The following is a 22,659-nucleotide window of genomic DNA, read 5'->3' on the forward strand; positions in this document are numbered from 1 at the left end:
AATTCCCAATGCATCTACATCTAGTATTATTTATTTATGATGTGGCAGAGTTTTCTGGGTTTGGAGCATTAGCTAGAAGATGACATTCATATCTATAACATAGATGTTCATTAAGCCAGTATATTGACCTTTATAAATTTAATACAGAAGTATTTTGTCATCCTCAGAGCAAAGAATCTTAATATTCAATGGTACCAGTGACTCATCAGCAGTAGGACCTAGGCTTTATTTTCGTGCCCACAGGGCTGAAGAATTTGCCATCTGATTCCTTTAGACTATGGCAATATATTTGTGAGATAACTGGCCAGAGTGAGAAACATAATCTGTGGCTACCAAGCAAAGCAAAGCTTACTGGACCATAACATTATAACCTTATTTCTATGGTGCTTTAACCTACTCAGCCAAAGACCCACAGATCATTCATAACAGAACATTAACTCCTCAAAACCATTCACCACCATGTTCCTACTACATTAACACAGGACTTTTTTTTACTTGCTCCATCAACTTGCATTGGAATGTTATTGAATATCATAAAGTCTTAAATATCCCATGGCCTTTTAAAGAAACTCCCTTTTTATCCAGAGCACCAATCATATTTCAACGTACAGGAATCTTGTTTTGTTCACTAATATATCCCCAGCCCCTAAGACAGTGGCTGCTTAGTATTAGGGACTTAGTAAATATTTGTCAATGGATGTTAGCCAGTCGTGCTGTTTTGAGCGTTTATTTTTTTTAATATGTGGCTTCTAATCAGTGTTTCTCAAGTCCACTTGCAACTGAATCACTCACACCTAAGGCTCAGAAACGCGTGTTTTGAGGGAGCAACTCAGGAAGAGTCTCTGCACGTGAAAATTTGAGAGCTACTGGCCTAGATGTGAAGCAAGTCCACAGTCACACTGAAGACTGTGATACTAAGCCTTAAGTGTGAGGAAGAAGTGTACAGCTGAAAGAGTACTGGCCTGGAAGTCCTTCTAATGCCAGCTCTGCTGTATGGCTGTAGATACAGCACTTAATTTTGTTGAGCCTCATATTTCTCATCTGTAAAATGGAAAATCTGGACAAACCTCTGAGATTCTTTCCAAAAATTTTTATTAATGGGCTTTCTAACCCATCCCAGCATCATCTAATTGCAGACAACTAAAGAGTCTAGAGTCAGTTCTGGGAAATGGTGCAATTCTCAACATGTAGGCTTTTGCTCCTATGGAGTATTTCAGTAAGAACTTAATTTCTAATTATTTTCAACACCTTTGCGTAATTGCACCGCCATACTCAGGCAACCATGAGGAACATTTAGATCTCTCAGGGCTATTCTAAGCATTCCTTCTTTGCTGGAAAAGTTTAAAGTATAAACCTTTCAAAGATTAGACCTTTACTGTTCCATAAGGCTTGTCCTAAACTCTACAGAAGAAAATAGCTTACCTAGTGATGCATGCCTTCTTTCTGGAACTTGGGTGCTCTGGAATGATAAATTGCTGTCCTTATCCAGGTTGGATGACTTTCTCAGAATCTCACTAGAGAAGAAAAAGCAAGAACTCTGTAACTTCTCCCACATTAATTTTAGTTACAGCAATGTATTATGTGGCAGATTCCAGGGCTGTCTGAGGACTTTCAAATATTTAATATAGTTTCCAGGATTTTAATGGAAGAATTCACCTAACCACACACCAATGAATATATAAGGTCTCCTACAAAGTATATTTTTATTCAGAGAAAATGGCCTAGATGAAGTTTAAAATAGTTATTTTTACTTTGATCTTGTAGAAAGAACATTTTAAAAGACATTAGAGATAAATACTTAAAATATGTATGATATATATTTTTCTTTTAAAAAGTTGATAGGTCCCAAATAAATGGGAATCCAAGAGTGCTTTGGGGACTGAAACAAAGGTCTGCTTATTTGTCAACATTAAAAGAAAAATAAGTTTTCTATGTTAAATTATAGATGGCCTTTTAAAGATTTTCAACACAGGTTCAAGGAAGAAGAGAAAGGCCAAACATTTATTGAATACCCAGTATGTGCCAGGAATTGTGGTAGATGTCATCACAGATGGCACCAAGTATAAAAGGAATAACATTAAAATAAATTTTCCATTGCATTGAATGTGTCAAGGCAGTAATAATTACATTGTGGTGCCAGGAATCCCTGTGCAACACGATCACACTAGGTTTTGGAAGAAAACATTGCTGGGCCTTCCCACAATTAGTAACCCCCTCTTTTCTAAAAATTTGCTTTTTGTTTAGTTTATTATTAAAATGGAGATGATCACATTTTCTTGAAAATTGGATGTATCTAAAAGCTTGTGCCTAAAATAAGTATGTATGTTTCAAAAATAAAATCAGTCTAAATGCCAGGATGCAAATAATTTTTAGAATTCCAAAAAGTTGGTGAATTTTATGTAGTTATTTATAAAAACCTTAAGGTACGTAACAATGGCTATAAAAAGATAATGGAAAAGCAAGAAATTCTGCTTACTACCATGGTTCAATTTGACTTCTGTTTTAGAAACAAGATCTGAATCCTAGTTCCAGGGTACTTTGTGTTTATAATTGGAAAAAGAAAAAGAAGTGATATTTGTTTTCATTCCCTAGTGTTTTTCCAATATTCTCCATAAAATGTACTTTTTGCTCCAAAAGTTCTGCATTCTTAATATATATTTGAATTATTCATGACCCTGACTGTATGCCCCTAATCTTTTTACATTCCTTATGCTGACTACGTGATGGGAAAATTGTTCAGGTAAAAATAAGAACTGACCTGAACATTTTCCCTTTTCTCAAAAAGAAGTTTTAGAACGTTTGAGAAAGTTGAGTTTACTTTTCTTTTTCTCGACTTTTTTTTTAGTTTGGCTTGAAATCCTATGAGGACTACTGAATATCAACACATTTTGAAAACAAAAGCAAAAACTGCCTTCATAAAAATTTAAGGACTAGGGACAGCAACAAAAACAAAAGGGAGGATGACAAAGATCAAAATGAGGAATGAAAGAGCAAGAGAAAATAGACTCAATAATGAATGGTGGTGAGGAAGTGGGAAAAAAAGAAAGAAGAGGCAATAGGAAACTAAGCAAGTGTGCTCTTGGAGAAGCAAAAGCTGCATCTGCTCCACAGAGGACACTTTACTCATCTTCCCACATTCAGATACGAAACCTAAAATTACTCCTACAAATAGCACTTAAACACCATGGAAAGACAAACTCATTCCCTTCTCAGCAAGCAGCTGGCTCTGCAGCCCTGAGCTTGCTCAACAGTAAAATGACTGCTCCTAGACAAGGACGCACAGCAGCTCCCATTCTAACAGCACCTTTCTCTCACCAGGAAGTGCCCAGTGTGACATGGTTGCCCACATCTTTTATGTAGCCTTAATGTGTCTTTTTTTTTTGGAAGCGAGAGTTGGATATCATGTGTGCTTTGCTCTTCCCCTTCCTGAAAATATTCTCCAGCTTCATTTTGCATTGACAAGGTGTGGTGTGACAGCACCTGTCTACTCCCATCACACATCAAAACTGTTTTCTTTAAACTCTTAAAATGGAAACCACAAAATAAATGTACAACAGAGTATGTGCATAAAAAGATGAATTAATGCTGTAAATTGAAACACAGCTTACTTTCCCCCCAAACAAAGGTAATTAATTCTATTAACTCCCTATTAAATTACTTAAAGAGGGCAAGAAAGTAGCTGCTCTTACTGAGTTAATGGCATTCCCTGAAGTTTCTAATGAGCAGGATCATGTTTACAGACAAAGCACTACATTGCTTCTTAGAACAGTGGTTGAGAAATAGCACCTTCCTGTTATTTCACACAAGCACTTAGTGCACACTTATTTCATATCTATCTGTACCTATTCCCACCACTTTTTCTATTTCAGCTGTGACATCTTTAGGAAAAGCTGCCATGTCTTATTTATCTTTATATTCCCAATATCTAGCATAGTATAGGACCATAAGATCTGATGGCTGATTAAATAAAAAGAGACCATATTGTTGGGGTGTGGCAGAAAGTACTTTATAGAGTTAGAAGATATCTTTGGAATTTCAGCTCTCTCTTCCTAAAAGATCTCAGCCATCGTCTCCCTCACCAGCAAATTAGCAATAATAACACCTACTTTGCAAGGCTGTTATGAGTATGATATGAGGTGTCTGTACCAAGAGTCTCTCTGGGACCTGTCATCATAGGTACTCATCAATATTAGCTCTTGGTCAGAGTACCCACAAAAGAAGATGTTGCAAAGACGCAACCTTCACCATCAGTATGGAGCTGGAGGCCCATACTTTAGATGTAATCCCTTTAGAATCCTAGAAACTTCAAAAGCTCTGGATACCAAATGGATGTATCCCATTATTTTATAGATCTGGAACCTACAAGTATTGACTAGTGATATGGAGTGAGGCACAGGCCCTCACCCAGAGCCGTGTAACCCCTTCCTCATTTTATGAGTTTATGTAACTTCTTTATCTATTTATGAGATAAATATTCCACCAGTAGTGTTTACCAATTTCCCCCTTTTTAGAGTGTAAGGTTCTTAAGAAAAGCCTACAGTGTATTATGTTGGCAGATAGTAGGATGTTTAGCACATGACAAGCACTGGATACTTGATAATGAGGAACATTACTTGGAACAACTTACCACTAAAGCAACTTTCTTTAAATGGCTGCGGCCTGCTCTCCATTGTTGCATATCTGATTCTGCAAGGATCCTTAGAAAAGGAAACACCCAGCCACAGCCCCAAAGTTACCATCTTACATCGTACCTACCATATTCATTCATTAACTCACCAACATTGATTACATTCTTATTATATGTAAAATAATGGGCAAGTAAAATAAGAAAACCAGGGATTATGGTACATTGATGGAATAGCTAAGTAAGGACATGTGCAAAGGAGGACTGGAACACATGACAGGGCCCCTAAATCTGAGTTAGTCCCATTTGTATTTCTTATAGAGCAATATCCTTACTCACATCCTTAATGCAAGCCTCTTGCAACCAGAAACATTTTTCCTTCAACCTTCTATTAGCCCAGTGGTTTTCAAGTGTGGATAATTCCCCTACCCCAGGGGACATTTGGCAATGTCTGGAGACATATTTGGTTGTCACAACTGTGCGTGGAGTGTCACTGGCATCTAGTGAGTAGAGGCCAGGGGTGCTGCTGAACATCCTACAATGCACAACACAACAAAGAATTATCTGGTCCCAGTTATCAGTAGTTGAGAATCAAGGTTGAGAAACCCTGTACAATGATGGATAATGGAATTATTCAACTCATCCCCATTTCCAGTCCCCATGACCAAACCAAATCAGGAGAGACAAAAATCCTATTCAGGAACTCTAAATAGTTCCAAGGAAGCCTCAGAGACTCTATCTCATACTGGATATCTCTGGGAAGCATATGAAAGTATTGCACAAAACTTAGCTGTCCACTGAATTCGGGACATAGGCCCATCTGATTCCAGAAAATTCAACCATCTGGGTGAACAAACAAAACCTGAGTCAAATCACCAAGTGGCCCATGGCATCAGTTTACTAACTTTTACTGGACCCAGCCACATGCACGGTACGATGGGCATGGCTAAGGGCCACTCCTCTAAGATACTGAAGATGTAGATTCTGCCTCAGTGACATTTATAGGGCTCTATTTTGGAGTGGAATTCAATACAGGAAACATTTTGGATTTAAGAATTCCATCATTCTGAGGAAAAAAAAACTAAACACTGAATAGATTTTACTTGTTCTCAGACATGTCTACCAATAGTTACGTTCAGGAAATGTCACATTTATATATATCGTCTTAATGGTAAAATGCATGTACTTCCACTGGGTGTCTTTTTCCTATGAGTAGGAAACGTCACTACCTGTATAAGTGGTACTGTGTGCCATGGCATAATCTATTTATAAGAGGAAATCCTATCAGGAAAGGGACATATGGCAAATCCTGGAAAGAAAATTCTGACATTATTTTTTGTCTCTAAGGGTTAGTTAAATTTGTATATGTATTTTTTCTCATTTCCCCAGAATTAGAATTACATGGGTATGTAGTGGCACCTGGAAACATATGAGATTTTCTGCAAGTCTAGTTCTGATCCCACTTCCAGATGACATTTGTCATTAACTTTTAACTGCAAATAAGGACTAAGGACACTGTAATGGTCTTGAGGCCCCCTCAGTGATTTGACGCAGTTGTCCTTCCTGGATATCCCAAACAGAAGTCACCCACAGGAGAATTTTAATTGTTTTAATTATTCATATTTCATCCTGACCCTCATTCCCTAAGGGCCATCCATACTTCAGCTATGGATATCTGTCCACATTCCAAACATATATCTCTTATAAGTGGCTCAGTTACAATCCAACAATCCATATCAGTTAAAACATTAAGATTTAGAAATGACTTAATATGTTACTGTGTCTTAGGGTTTTTTATATTCTTAGGAAAGACTTTGGAGTTAGTTATAGTATATAGTGAGTAGAGGCTAATACATTTCTAAAATTTGTCAGGCTATTATTATGGGCAGATTAGGGGGTATCCTACATGTGTCAGGAACACATAGAATATGGGGAGAAGGAGATAACACCACTGTGTCTCTCAGATGACACTGTGCAGATTATGTTCTACCTAACCATGAAACAAGCAGATTAATTTGGCAACACTGCAAGGAAATGTGTAATCTCTCCATCACAGTCAGTAGCAAAGCTGTCTGCCTATTCTTGTAAGCCAACTATGCAACTGCCTCTATTTTTCCCTTTCACTGAATTCTGGCATTCTTTCTCCATGACCTATCTCAAATATACATTCTGCTATTCTGGTAACCACCACCCTATCTGTTCTCAATGACCACACTCTTAAAAGCCTCTGAAAGAACTCTCCTGGCATCTGCCCACCCACACTTATCTCCACTTCACTAATACACTCTCCAGTAAGATCCATATTCCTCAGGCAGAAACAATGTCTTATGGTACCTGTGTAACTATTCACCATTTGTTGTCTAATATTCTGGGCACAGTGATACTTAAACAGACATTCATTACATTTACCATGTTATATAGCAGTTTACGTGTTATCTTGTCTCTCCGTCTCTCTTTCCCACTTGAACTGTAAGTTTATATAGGGTAAGACATATGCCTCATGCATTTCTGTATCTATAGTGACTTGCATAGCCTCCAGCATGCTGTATGAATTCATTATATTCTTACTGAATGAATGGTTGGGCTTACGTAATAATTAAGACATTCTTCTACTTTGTTTTTTGATAAATAAAATTTTAACCATTCTTTTTTCACTTTTATCAATTTTATTTCATAATGATCAATGTTTCTGTTTAAATTACATGTAATTATGTTCCAATTCATGTATCTCTTTGTGATTTTAACTATGTAGTAACAAAAATGTAATACTAAAACAAGCTAGAGGAAAGTTTAAAACTCTTAAATTCTTATTGCCCTTTCTTTTTACGCTGATTTTAGCTAAAATGGTTACTAAATGGTTATAAATTAATCTAAAATTAATACAAGAAGAGACCTCTACATCCTTTCTCATCTATATAACCAAATGAAGGCAAACACCTGTTTTACTTCCAGTTATCTTACACTCGTAATAATATCTTTTGGTCAGTTTCTAAGTTCATCCATATTTTTCAGTATTAAACAAAAGCCTTGGCACTTTAAAATTTGACCCGACTAAACTCTGATTAAATATTTTTTCAAGTTCTGCAGGAGCCATATAATAGGAGCAGAGGTACGAATTTAGAAGCCGCAGGTCATGAATGAGTGTCAACAGAAATAGGGAGCAAATCCACAGAGGCAACTGCCCCCAGGGTCTCAGGAAAGCTGAATCCCTTCTCCAAATAATGACCCTGTGCGCTCTAGGGGATGATCTTTGCTATTCGCCAACTGTGTGAGCAATGGCACATGGCCAGGGGCTCCCACTGTGCTGATAGATTCTGAGAGGCAGTGTAAGGAGGAAAGAAAAGGGTAAGATCTGTGATGTTGGATCATCTGTTGTGCAAATGAGCAAGAAAACCATAAACGTAATTGTTTCTTTTTTCAGACAGCTAGTTAGAGTCGATGCTGAGTACAGTGTTGGATTTTTTTTTAAACATCTCATCCTGAAGCTAATGCTTAGAGATGTATAAATTTAATAACAGAAGGCTGGTGCCAGACACAAAATCACATCAAAACACTTGGCGACTGGCCAACAAGTAGTGACTGCAGTGTGATCATGTCTTTCAGAAGAGCATTCTATTAAAAGAAACATGGTCTCACCTTTTGGTGAGACCAAAGGTGGCATTTTTTCCCCTCACTTATAGAACAGAAAAGGAAGACTGTTTTGTTTCCTAATGAGGCTATGCTGGTGAATCTTCCTTCACTAAAGGGAAGCAATTTTAGTGGAATTGTTTATCCAGTAAAATATATGCCAGTTTCATTGCACAGCTATATAAAGCATAAAAGTTAATAGCATGATGGGAAATATCATTAATGCAACTTTATTATTGTACATAATTTTATAAATTAAACTCCAATTACTTAGTAGTTTAGAGAAAATAGTGAGTATACAGCAATATACAACTTGAGCTAGATAAACTACCTGGAGGTAAAACTAAAATTAAGTAAAGCAGACATGATCAGCCATCTAGAGAATAATCAACAGATGAAAAAATACACCTGGACTTTAATCCTACTTCCAAAACCAACTCAGTGTCTCATCTCATGCAACCCCATGAATTTGGTTGTCTATAATATTAGATAGACAAATACTTCTTTAGAGGGAACTATAGTTATCTACTTCTTAGATACTGTTAATTATGTCCCTTATAGTTCTTTGTAAAATGGTAATCCAATTTCTAAATGATAGATATTAATTTTTCTCACAGCTCCTCTAATGCCTGGTTCACAAAATGTCTGTCTCAAGTAAACCTCTTTGTGAAGATTTACCTGATTACCCCACCTGAAAGCTCTCTTTCTGCTGTAAGTATAGAGGGTGTCTTGCTTCAGCTTCCCTCTGGCACTCTTCATTGTACTATCTCCTATTATTGTTATTGATTTAATGTTTTCCCTCCGCTGCTAGAACATCAGCATACATTATTCCTAATTCATCACTCACTTAGTGACAAACATAGAGACCATCAACATTGCAACAAGAAGGAATGCCATTCTTCTTCCATCCCACCTTTGCACTGATTATACAAGAGGGAATAGACACTAGCTGGCAGTGGTCTTCTTACAGAATTAATTGCACACTGGTGCTCATTGAGGTCATGCTTGTATATGCCTAGAACTGTGCCGTTCTCATAGACAATGTATCATGTCATTTCCCCACTCAAAACTTTCAGATGGCTTCTCCTTACACTAAACACACAATGTGAATCCCCTTACCTTTTCTTTCATGATCGATCCTGCATGCTCTGGTCTCTGAGGTTCCTTTTCTACGTATCCCAATCCGTTTCCTCATCCCTTGCCATGTTGCAACCATGTTAGCTGACTTTTTGCTCTTCTAAATGGTTGGGTTTGTCCCCACCTCAGGATCATTTGCTGTTTCTCGGCATGCAACACTCTCTTCCAGATATTCATATGCTGCTGCTGATTTTTCCTTGTCCTTGTTGGTCTCTACCGAAATGTCACTTCTAGCAGAGGCCTTCTTTTGACACTCTATTAAATCCCTACTTTATAATTTCTACCTGTTAACCTGCTTTATTTTCTCACTAGCACACTCATTATTATTTAATTATGCTATTTATTTATTTGATCATGCTGTTGCTTTCCCTTCCTTTAGAATGCAAAAAGGATAGAGAAATTGTTTTATTCACCTCTGTATCCCAGTGCCTAGAATGGTGCCTGGCACATAGAAGCCTCTCAGTCTATTAATCTATTTTTTAAAAGATTAATAAATGAATGAATGAACATCAGATTGTTTTAAGCATCAAGCCTAATTATTGAAACAACAAAATCAGTGTGAATCAGCATCCCAACAATTAGGGGTCCCAAGCTGTGTCTCATGACAATTCTTAACATGTTTATATTTTTTAATAAATGGGTTGCAGTTGCACTCTTAAAGTATCACCTAGATTATTTGATGACCAAAATAATGAGAATGGTATTAAAGGAGAAATTGTGCTACATGCTAGGGAATTTAGTATTAAAGTTTGGCAACTAAATATCTACGATTATAGATAAATATAGTATTGTCTTGAGAGATACTCAAAAAATATCTCTAACAGAATTGGCGCATGGTTGATTCAAGATTACAATATTGTTTTCAGTTCTGAAGACAGATAGGCTTCTGGGAGTCTTTTTAGGTTTAGAATCCCAGCAAGGAAAATTGAAGTTGTAAATGGTCAGGTTATTAATGGCTTAGATTCCCTATTCATTCTTCAACTGCTCCTTACACCATAAAGTAGAACATGCATTAACCTCATTTAAAGGTTGTCATTCAATTATGTATACTTTTAACTTTATTACTTTGAATTTCAGGACCCTTAATTTCCTTTTTTGCACTTCCTGGTTTTTATTGTATCTGAAAGTATCACACATGGTAGTACCAGTATGTGATTCTTCCAGGATGATGGCCCTGACACTTATCTTACACTTACGACATCTCATGCTTGTGATGAGTCTCAGGCAATGTGTCACTGAAAATTTAAGGTTGGATAGAGAATCTTTGAGGGATGTAAAGGAGGACTACCTTAGTTACCCATCTTACAAAGCAAATTTGAGACATTCACCCAAAGTAGATTGTACTCAATCTCACATAAACAGTTATTCCAGTTTGTACCTACTTTATTTCATATTTAGATCATCACATTTATAGACATAGAAAACAAAATTGCATATCTAAGCTTGCATGGCTTCCTGGCTATCTCAGAAGGAAAACAAGATTTGATCTCTCAGAACAATTGAACACACTTGAGAAGTGCCCCCACCTGTCTTTAAATAGTGCATCATCAATTCCTTTCCTACGAAGCAGATCTTGTGGGCCATAGGGTGTGTCTTTGCATTTAGAGTCTGTGTCACAGAGTAGGGTCTGCAGGAATGGGAAGAATCCAGTACTAGGAAGGTTTCGAGGTGCGAGGTAACCTAAAATTAAAAAAACAGTCATTACATCACTATGGCACATTTGTCTGGGAAAGAACATAAATGCAGTAACTCCACTTTGTGAAGTTACCTCCTGGATTACCACTCTCCGGGTCCCCCAACTGAGCCCCAACTCTGCAACTAACACTCACCACTGAGTAGGAGCAGTCTTGGAGGGTGTTATGTTTTTTAACTTCCCTTTTCCGGATTTGCTAATATGTATAAAAGCATTTAAAAATGCCTGGTTACCCCATGAATTCCCTTCCTGGGATTTATTCTAAGGAAATACTTACAGGTAGTTGCAAGAATGTTTGCCAGAATGTTTTAAAAATAAATCACAGTGTATCCACATGATAAAACACAAAGCAGCCAATACAAATGTTGTCAATTAATACAAAAAGTGTTTATGACACATTGTTAGTTTAAAAGAACAGATCAGAAAACAGATGAACAGAAGAGTCCTAATCTTTTAATACACGCACAGACACACACACACACACACACGTGTACTAAAAAATCCAAAAGACTGTATCACCAAAATTTGATTGATGGCTTTTTTCCTGGGTAGTGTATTTCATTTTATTTTCTTCCTTTTGACTGTATATTAACTGTGTTTTATCACAATTTACATGTCTTCTTTTGTAATCAAAGTAGGTATAAGTTCAGCCATTCTTCCAAAAACCAGGAGCTATTTTTGGTCTCTTTAAAATTCAACATTTTAATTATCCTATATACACAACTTCTTTTTCCCATTTAAAAACCAATAGTGGATGGTATGAATGAAAATGCAAATTTTCTCCAAAATTAAAGTCATACAAAACAGTAATTTTCACAGTGAGGGGTTTTGTAAACTTTAACATTTCCTTTATAAAATACAATGATGGCATACACACGAGTCATGACAATAGGCAAGCTGGGAAATACACATCTTTTCACAATTAGGTTTGCTATGAAAACACTAGATTTCTTCCTTTGGGGGAATACACAGACAATGAACTTTCAAAAAAGGCAAGTTTAGGAAAATTAAGGCTAAAAAGCAAAACTTTAATCTCCGCATGAATGTGTAAAAAAAAAAAAAAAAAAAAGAGTGCCCGTACAGGTCTGTTTTCATTTTAAAGAGAAAGGAGAAAAGTAAAAAAAGAGAGAGAGAGAAAGAGAGAATGGTAAGAGCAACACGGCCATGCATTAATCTACCAGTAGAAAGAATAAATAGGTATTTGATTCCAGTAACTTAAATATAGGTCTGTATAAAGAAAGAGCTGGGGGAAAAAAATAAAGAAGGGAAAATATGAAAGCTTGCCAGAAGAAAAGCAAAGAGGGAAAAAGAGAGATTGGAGAATGCTCTCCTGTTGACCTTAAAGATGGCGGAAAAAGCTGCAAGTCAAGGAATATGGGGAGCCTCTAGAACTTCTAACTAGAACAATCTAGAAGACAGCTTTTCTTCTAGAAGGTGCAGCCCTGCTGACACCTTGGATTTTAGCTCGCTGAGACCAAATTCTGGACTTCTGACCTCCAGAACTGTAAAATAATAAGTTTGTGTTGTTTTAAGACACTCAGTTTGGGGTAATTTATCACAGTAACTGTAGAAAAAAATAGTTTAAAAATTAATACCAGTATGAATGAAAGATTTGAAAACTCAGAAGAAATTGGAGAGAACTGAAGCCCACCAAACTATTCACTAGTTCCTTCCATGTGGACCCTCTTTGACACCAGAGAGATTGGTGCCTTTCCTAATGTTAAACCTAAGTGAAAATTGCAGTGAACCAATAATAATTTCCCACTAATGTTTTCACCGTATGCAATTCCCTGAATAAAATAGAGAGTAGCTGCTAAACCTCCTGTTAGCTTTTCATGTCATCCCTCCGAAACAAAATTTTACCACAGTGAACTGCATATGGCAAGACCTTTAAAAGTCTGCAGTGGAGGTTCACCATTCATGGTAATGCACGCTGTTACACAGATCTCCATTGTAACCTCTCACTCAGGGTATGGGGCTGCAAATGAACTTATTACTACTCTCTGTCAAACACATGGAGTGGCTGATTTGAATGGAAGATAGATGGAAGGGCAACAGAAAGATGACCAGATGACCCCTCTGCTCTATGCCACTTATCAGCATGATGGCGTGGCTGAGTCAGGCAGTACTGAAAAAAAATGAGACACTCAAGAAAAGCCATATTGCAATACAAAGACAGGGAAAGAAGGAAAAAGATGTCATGGAAAAAAAAGCTTTCGGTGACATCCAAATTACCTTTCCTGGCATTCATTACAAATTGCAAATGATTTGAGAGGAATTCGAAGGAATTTAACCCACATTCTTTGGTATGATATCTACAGAGGACAAACCTAATTTATAGGAAAATTCATCACAGAGTTTCTTTAAAAATAAACTCCCATGGTGTTGAAAGTATAGACAGTCTATGCTTTGCACAGTTTTTTGATAATGGATTTTTAACATGTTACTTGGGATCGTGCAAATGAGGAATTGATTCAGGCATGCACAAGTTTCAGCTAACAAAGTGCCATGCAGAGCATGGATGGCTTGCGTTATTTGTTTTGCCATAATCTTTTAATCAAGGCCTATACCCTCATCAATGTAAAGGTGCCTGTTGCAACAACAATAACGGTGATTTATTAAGTATCTACTGTATCCCATGTACTGTGCTAGGCATGTAACATTTACTTATGTTATTCATCCTTCCTTGACATCTATAATATACTTTCTCATATACATCAACTTTTCATAAATTCTGGAAATCATCTAGAAGTAATGTCTGAATTAAATAGAATTAAATTTCCTGTAGCTTTCTTGTAAAAAAAATGATATTTTTTCCATTCTCTTCCCATCTCAGTTATGTATACAAATAAAAAGAGCAATGGTGGAATCAAACCATTACACATTTTAAAGAGCTGCTAATTTTGACTTCAGCGCATTCTATCCTTGAAGGTGTTTCTGGCACTTTCAGTTCTGAAATTACATTCCCCTTTAAGTTCCCCAGTGCTAGGATAAAGAAAAAAGAGGAGCCTCTCTCTTTCTTTCACGAAACTTCCATGCAGCAAGCATAGGAATTGCAAAATTAAAGCTAATAATTGAGGGTCTATGTTCCCAGCCAAAGCACAAATTTAAGGACACAAGTAAAGGAAGACCATGATTGTGCAAACCATGGCAGCCCCATACAAGTAAAAATAAAAATAAAAAAATCTCAGGCAGCATTTTGAGATAGAGTGTTTAAGCAGGATAAAGTCAATGGTACCATGATTCCCAAAAGTCTCATCCCAGGATAACATTCATGCCCATCTCCAGAAGAAAAGCTATTGAAGAATCTGCCAATTTCATAGGGTCGAATTCAGAAGATGTCAGCATCATCTGGGAGTAGGGTGAGGTATGTGTTGGTTGGCAAAATCCTAAGCTGGTTATGGCTTAGTTTCTCAGGGGCCCCAGGCAAAGGCAGTGAGCAGCCAGCCACCCATGGGTGGAGAGAGGTCATTCTCATTGAATGGATACAGTCTACCTCATTGACACCGTACAATCATAACACTGACACAGTCCACGTTATTTCAAGGAGTTGAATCAAACCAAACTTTGAAACAATTTTGGGAACAAACCACCAATTAACTCAACTTTAAAGTAAATCAGATTCATTTTTCATTGCTATAAGAATGAAACTAGAATTACAAAAAGAATCAGTTCTAAGAATTTTTTAAATGTATGCTTTGGAAATAATTGTGATATCAATGGATATACGTAATGTTTACCTCAAAGGGAGATCAATTTTGATTTTCCTTTTCCTTTCCTCTCAAAAGAATCTATTCTGAACACTGTCAGTGTGACAGAATGTAAAGATTAGAGTGATGGTTCTCCAAGTTTGATCCTTGGACCAACAACATCAGTGTCACCTGGGAACTTATTAGAAATAAAAATTTCAGATCCCACCCCAGATCTCCTTAATCAGAAACTCTGGGGGTGGGGTTCATCAATCTGTGTTTTAATAAGCTCTCTAGGTAATTCTGATGCACAGTGAAGTTTGGGAACCACTGGATTAGACTGCAAAGCTTTTCATGAGAATCAGTAAATATTTTAAGCTTGTGGGCCATACTGTCTCCATTACAATTACTGAATTTTGCAATTATAGTATGAAAGCAGCCATAGACAATGGGTACCTCAATGAGCCTGGTTGTATTCCAATAAAACTTTATTTACGGAAACGGGCAATAGGCTGGAATTGGCCCACGGGCTGTAGTTTGCTGACTCCTGGAAGGATAGCCTTTCTTACAGGCATCTCCCTCCTTCTCCTGCCTTGTTCACTTCCTGTTTTCACTTTCTCCCCCATGCTTCTTTTCCTCTTCCCTCATTGCATCTAATAGACTAAATTCTTTTTCCTCTACTTCTTAATGTTTTCTTCTTTCCTTTTCACTCACTACTTCCTCTTTTCATTCAATTTCCAATTCTTCTTTTCCCTTTTCCTCCTGCTGCTGCCTTTCCTCCCTGCTCCCCTCTCTGTATTCATTGATGCAGCCAAGAATGCAGTTGTCTCTCAATGTCTTCCTTTACTTTGTCTTTTTCACCACCATAGAAGAATTTTGACTCACTTCCGCAATAAATTCAGGAGCACATTGCTCACTGGCACTGTCTAGAGGAGTGCTATTTTCTATTTATTTTATTATTGCAGAAAGTTATGCCACGGTCTTATCAGGAATGAAGATACTTCCATTTGAAATCATTAGGCTCCAGAAATATTCTGTAGCCTGTCTTGGTGACATTTGTACATATTATAGCAATGGTAGAATCGGACACTTTCCACTGTTTCATTCTGTTTTTCTCAAAACAGGTCAGAAGACAACCTAGTTGGTATTTTTATATTTCCAGGTGAAAGGCATTTAGTCTTTACCCCAGCGAAGAATAGAATGATACATTTTGGAAGGAAAATTCTGACTTTTTTAAAAAAAATATGGAGTTACTCATTTGAGAGCATTTTTTTTTTTAATTTATTTGGATACAGGGTCACAGTGACAGAACAAGCGTCAGGCCTTCTGATCGTGCAAATAATGTCTCCTTGTCAAGCACCACAACAGGGACTTAACACCATATCAAGAGTACAGAATGAGAGAAGCATATCAAAAACATCACCCGTAAACAATCAAATACCTAAATGTGAATTTTCAAAGCATAGGAAAGGAAATGAATCTTAGAAGCATATTTGTAATAATTTATTAACTTTTTTTTTTAAATCTTCTTGTAGTTTTCAAGCACATTTTGTTCTCGGTTACATTTGAAAAGACAAGTTAAATTGTAAATGATATAAACTTGGCCTTTCAAAGTAGTTCGTAACATTATATCAGGAGCCTGTAGATCTGTTCCTGTTCTCCTTCACATGCACCTTTCATTTGAGGGATCAGTCTACTTACTGAGGGGAGGTGTCCTGTCCACCACCCACCTTCAGACAAAATCAAATACACCAGTTCTTCCTGATTCCAGTCCCTCGGAATGAGGGCTTCTACACCTATGTGGCCTAGAGTGACTTCAGCCTAGGGCTGAAAACCAATATGACTTCGAACCTGCTAATAGGGACTCTAACCTAGTAAAATTGCGTCTTTTTAAGAGACTGGATAAAAAAAAAGCTATTTAAAAGAAAGAAAAAACCTTACATAGTTCTTAGCACAATGCTTCACACATTGTAAACAATTTTAAATATGTGAATAAATGTGTGGCTGTAGGAACCCCTGGGGGAGTCCGAGGAAGACTGCATGACTCAAGACTCTAACCTAATATACATCGTTATGTTTATCGTTTGTAGGACAAAGATTCAAATTGTATTCCAATGTTATAGTAAGTTCAAGGGATAATATTGCATTATATTCACATGCCTTGTAAAATAGATAGATTTAATTGATTAATAAAATCAATAATATTTATTGTTGTAGGGCCTTTCAGTATTGATTTTTCTGAAAATCTAACTAATACACATTGACATCCATAAATGTCAACCTCTGGATTTATTATCCACAAAGTGAATCCATTCGCCATCTATTCAATAATATTTACGGGCAGGTATTGTGTGCTTGGCACCAAGAAAGGTGTTAAGTAGGGTTCATTCTTCTATTTTTTGAAAAATCGTTCATCTTTTTTTAAATTTTTTTTATCATTATTATACTTTAAGTTTTAGGGTACATGTGCACAATGTGCAGGTTAGTTACATATGTATACATGTGCCATGCTGGTGTGTTGCACCCGTTAACTCGTCATTTAGCGTTAGGTATATCTCCTAATGCTATCCCTCCCCCCTCCCCCCACCCCACAACAGTCCCCAGAGTGTGATGTTCCCCTTCCTGTGTCCATGTGTTCTCATTTTTCAATTCCTATCTATGAGTGAGAACATGCGGTGTTTGGTTTTTTGTCCTTGTGATAGTTTACTGAGAATGATGATTAAAAATTGTTCATCTTAACAGTTAAAAAATATTACTCTGGGTTATTATGGAAAGACAGAAAAAAGAGAGAGTATGTGAATCTGGTTTACAAGGTCATCACAGTTTTATTAAGTAAAATGCATATAGAAATTTGTTTTCCTGAACTGCCAGAAATATTGTGTACTAAAAAGTGTATGTTTGAAAACAAACAAAAGACATTGGTTAAAAAATAAACCTTCGGCTAGGAGCAGAGGCTCACATCTATACTCTCGCACTTTGGGATGCCAAGACGGATGGATTGCTTAAGCCCAGCAGTTCGAGACAAAGCCTGGGCAACATGGCGAAACCCTGTTTCTACAAAAAATATACACTCAAGAAAGCCCACAAACTATCTCGGCATGGTGGTATGTGCCTGCAGTCCCACCTACTCCAGAGGCTGAGGTAGGAGAATCGCTTGAGCTCAGGAGTTCAAGGCTGCAGTGAGCCATGATCATGCCACAACACTCCAGCCTGGGCAACAGAGTGAGATCCTGTCTCAAATAAAATAAAATAAAATAAAATAAAATAAAATAAAATAAAATAAATAAAATAAAATAAAATAAAAAATAAATCTTCATGGTTTTGAAGGAATTTAACATACATCATTTCATACAAGCTCCATGACAATTCTGTAAGATAGGCAGGGTGAGGGTTTATGCCCATTTTGTAGATAACCTCCGAGAAATCAAGCAATTTGGTCAAAGTCCAAATAAATAATTAATAATAAACAAACATAAATAATAAAATGCCAGAGATGGATCTAGAACTATATGATAGATTACAGTAATGAAAACAACATGTTCAGCTAAGCTTCAGAATCTTGGAGGTGGAAAGAGACTGAGAATTTGAAAAACAGGTACACTTCTAGTTTTGCTGTTGAATCACTGAATCACCAGGGGGTAAATTAACCTAGGACTCTATTTCCACATCTCCCAAATTGAAGATAATGGATTTTGCCATCTCACAGGGCACAGGGAAGATCAATTAGGCAATGCTTGTGTAAGGTACTATAAGCATTGAAGACACAAGGCCCCATGGAACCATGAGTTACCATTGCTCATCGGGCTTCTCTTGCATCATTCATCTTATTTTCCACTTGCTGGCTGTGGCTTCCCTGCTCGACCTGGTCTCCCGGCTCGTGCCTTGAGCCAGTGAATGGTTTGGAGTGTTGCATGATGATGCACTTCTCTTCCTAGTAATTCATAATATGTACCTGTATCAACCGGTGTAGTGTTTAAATTACTGTGTGCTCAGTGGGTGTGGTGCCATGATACATTCTCCCTCCTTCTCCCCGGGCAAGTCTTGCTTCATAGCACAGATTCTTTTCCAAGTTCAAATCCATTGGCAAAAAGGTAGACTGTAGGTGGTAATGAGGGCTGAGGCAAGACGCCTAACCCTGAAAGCAGTGATTAAGGAGTTCCTGTACTCAAAATGTTGGCACCTGAATATGTTCAATTGCTACAGCCACAGGGAACAAGAACAAACTTTGGGTCATTTGGGTGGGTGTCCTACAATGTCGGGATCTTTCTGACATCCTCTGCATCCCTCATAGCTGCTGCCAAGTACCACAGCCAGACGGATTTTGAAAAGTACAAAAAGTGTCCCTATGGATAGGACATAGGGACATTTTTTGTACCTTGAGACTCTGGCTATGAAACTATAGGCAAGAGGCATTGGGGAAAGATCTCTGCCTTCTTTATATTGTTGGCTTATTGCTGTTATTATTTTTTAAGGGAAGCAGAGTTTTTAGAAGGCAGTCTGGACTCAGGACCTTGCTGTCTCTTTGGATGTTATCTCTTTGACCCTTTAGTGTACACTTGAATTGATGGTTAGCCCAGAAGACTCCATAACCCCACCTTCCTGCATGTCCAGACCAAAATGTAGCTCCTTCTTTTCTGAATGTTAAGGAGACCCTGCTGGGTGATGGGTTCCAAAGATCATGGCCTGGTCTATTTAAATTTTAAACAAAATGTTTTGATTCAAGGCTGGGAGACATAACAGTAACAAATACATGGCAGATAATAAACTCCCTTGTGAACTGAATCTGGGGGAAGTTTAAAAATAAAAATCTCACTCATACTTTCAAAACATTTCCACTTAACAAAGAATGTTGAGTTCTTCGCCAGGTGCAGTGGCTCACGCCTGTAATCCCAGCACTTTGGGAGGCCAAGGTGGGCGGATCACGAGGTCAGGAGTTCGAGACCAGCCTGGCCAACATGGTGAAACCCTGTCTCTACTAAAAATACAAAAATTAGCTGGGCGTGGTGGCAGGCACCTGTAACCCCAGCTACTTGGGAAGCTGAGGCAGGAGAATTGCTTGAACCCAGGAGGCGGAGATTGCAGTGAGCCAAGATCGTGCCATTGCACTCCAGACTGGGTGACAGAGCAAGACTCTGCCTCCAAAAAGAAAGAAAGAAAGAAAAGAAACAAGGAATGTTGAGTTCTACAGCTCATCTGGGGTGAGTAGGGTTTATTAGTCTTGTTAGATAAGCCTTACAGTAACTGACATTTTGCTTTTCTGAAACTTGTCTTTTAGTAACAAAGATTCACGATTGCATTTTTAAAAAATCTCCCTGCTATGGCCATTTGCAAATAGAATCCTGACAACTATTTTTCCCCTCTAAATATAAATTAATTTTTTTTAAATAGACCCCTAGAATCTCATTTCATTGTAGGACATTCTCCCTTTAAAATTTAGCCTCCTAATTCTCCTTAGATGCAGCTAACCAGGAAGATGGTTTTTAGCCTCTGGGCAGGTCTGAATTAAGCTGGGTATGCATACACTGGGTATGACCGTGCTGATTGGTCATATCAGAAAGGCCTGGTGCTGGTGGGTAAAGAGCCACTATGCTGAGCCCCATCAGTTGCAGCCCCCCCCGCTCTGAGATATTCTCCCTTTCCACAGATCCAGCAACACCACTTAGCATCCAGGAAAGGAGGGGTACCCTGGAGGAATGGTACACTGGGGGAGTGGTACTTCCTGCAGTGCCACTGCATCTGTTCTGATTGAGGAGGGAAGTGCTGTGCTCATAGTTAACTGTGTTGCTGATCACCTAGGCATCTAGGAGTTAACTCACAAAGCCTGCACTGAGAGAGCGAGTTGAGGATTTAATTCCTCTCCTGTTACTATGATCTCCAATGTGATGTTGGGGTTTGGAGGAGTAGAGTGGGGAAGCATCAGGGATTCCTCTAAACCAGACTCTGGGGCCAAATGAGTTTAGGAAACTAAACTCTATCTCCCCTTCTGGGAAAGCCAGAATATATTTGCATATTAAAGACTCTGAAAAGTTTTTCAGTAAAAAACCTGAATAACTTTGGTTAATTCCAGATTTCCATGATCTGATTACAGAACGTTTTCCTTTCCTTCTTTAAATTTTTCTCCCTGTTTTTTAGGGTAGCATTGGATAATATCCTGGGAATGAATATTCCATGGGGCACACTTTGGAAAACAGAACCTTAATCCATGATCTCACATATTCCCAGCTGAAAAGATGTTTTTCCTCCTCTCAGGAAGAAACGTCTTACATAAGAAAATATTTTGGTTTCAAGTCTTAATGTACTAAAACTTATTTGTAAACTGTCACCTTACTAATATGGCTTAAAGATGGTAATTCAGCAAGCATCTTAGTGTTTGTGCATTACTATTTGTGGGAGTCCCTCAGCAAAACCTATCTCAGACATTGCCTGAAGAAGGGAGTTTCATTGTAGAAGGATTTTAGGAGGCTTATTAAAGTACACACTCTATAATAGGGAAAAATAATGAGGGACTCAGAATGAGAACAAACAAGGATAGGAAAAAATAAAGCCAATACAATAATATGGGCCAGAGGTCTGTGTATTGATAGAGGTTGGCCACAAATTTGGATCTGGGTGTCAAAGAAATACAGAAACGTGATCATTTACCGAGTTCACAGTGTCCATAAAATAAAATAAAAATAAATAAATAGGCCAGGCGTGGAGGCTCACGCCTGTAATCCCAGCACTTTGGGAGGCCAAGGTGGGCCGATCATGAGGTCAGGAGATCGAGAACATCCTGGTCAACATGGTAAAACCCCCTCTCTACTAAAAATACAAAAATTAGCTGGGTGTGGTGGTGCGTGCCTGTAGTCCCAGCTACTTGGGAGGCTGAGGCAGGAGAATCACTTGAACCCGGGAGGTGGGGGTTGCAGTGAGCCGAGATCATGCCACTGTACTCAAGCCTAGGTGACAGAGCGAGACTCTGTCTCAAAAAATAAAAATAAAAATAAATAAAAAAATAAATGTACTGGGATAGATATAGCTTTTACTATACAGAGAGAAATCACACTTGTCAGGCACTTTAGGGCTTCACTTTAGTGAGTCAAATGTGAGAGTGTATTTACCCCCCACTACCAATGCATGGGAGCTTCAGTGAAAGTGATCCATTATTCCAGTGGCCAATCCTTAGCAGGAGGGAGATGGAGGTGTTTGCCACTTGCAGGCAAAGAGGGGGGAAAATTGAGTAATGTTCTCCCTTCGCCACTTCTAAAGGGGTCACTGCCAATTTGGGCCACCATCATCATGATACCAGTGTACAGAATACCAAGAAAGATAATGAAAACAGTGTAAAGTTCTTAGGAGTTAATCAGAGAAAATGCCCTTTTCAACTTCTTCCCCAAATCTTTGCCCTTCTAGTAACCTGAACTAACTTATGAGTTATTGCCCGGAACTATATATTGGCAAAATTTTCAGGAAGTACTCTAGTGAGTGAAGGTTCAGACAGGAGCGAGAGTCAAAAAGCATCCTCTTAATCCTAGATTTGCAAATGATTTATTGTGCAACCATAACCCTGTATCTTGAGTCAGTTTCCTCACTTATGCAGGAAAAAAAAAAATCTGGGCCATCCATCCATCACAACTGTTCCAAGTAGAAGAATCCCCTATAAAAGGAGATGAGCATGTTCAAGTATTAAGCACTTAAAATGAAGATTATGTTTGGAAATCAAAATATAATTTTGATAACCCATTAAAAGTAATGAAATGGAGAAAACAAATTTTAGTAATTACCCCAATAGAGGTATGTTACTAACAACTATCTTTTCACTTGGAAATCTGACTCAGTTATTATCACAATGAATTTTGTGTGCTATGGTGTAAAACTAAAAGCCAATGAAATTTATTGCTGGGATCATT

General features: G+C 37.8%; 1 protein-coding gene across 1 annotated transcript in view; it reads right to left on the bottom strand.

The window, feature by feature from the left end:
- The window catches only part of ABCA12 (ATP binding cassette subfamily A member 12), a 199,381-nt gene that overhangs the window by 120,132 nt on the left and 56,590 nt on the right, over window positions 1–22,659 (bottom strand). Inside the window, exons 3-4 of the mRNA XM_019021763.4 lie at window positions 10,915–11,068; window positions 1,423–1,514 (exon numbers count right to left, since the gene is read on the bottom strand). Coding sequence (XP_018877308.3) covers window positions 1,423–1,514; window positions 10,915–11,068 — 246 coding nt within the window. The remainder of the gene's footprint in view (window positions 1–1,422; window positions 1,515–10,914; window positions 11,069–22,659) is intronic.

The sequence above is a fragment of the Gorilla gorilla genome, chromosome 11 (genome assembly GCF_029281585.2).
Source record: "Gorilla gorilla gorilla isolate KB3781 chromosome 11, NHGRI_mGorGor1-v2.1_pri, whole genome shotgun sequence".
NCBI classification, from domain to species: domain Eukaryota; kingdom Metazoa; phylum Chordata; class Mammalia; order Primates; family Hominidae; genus Gorilla; species Gorilla gorilla.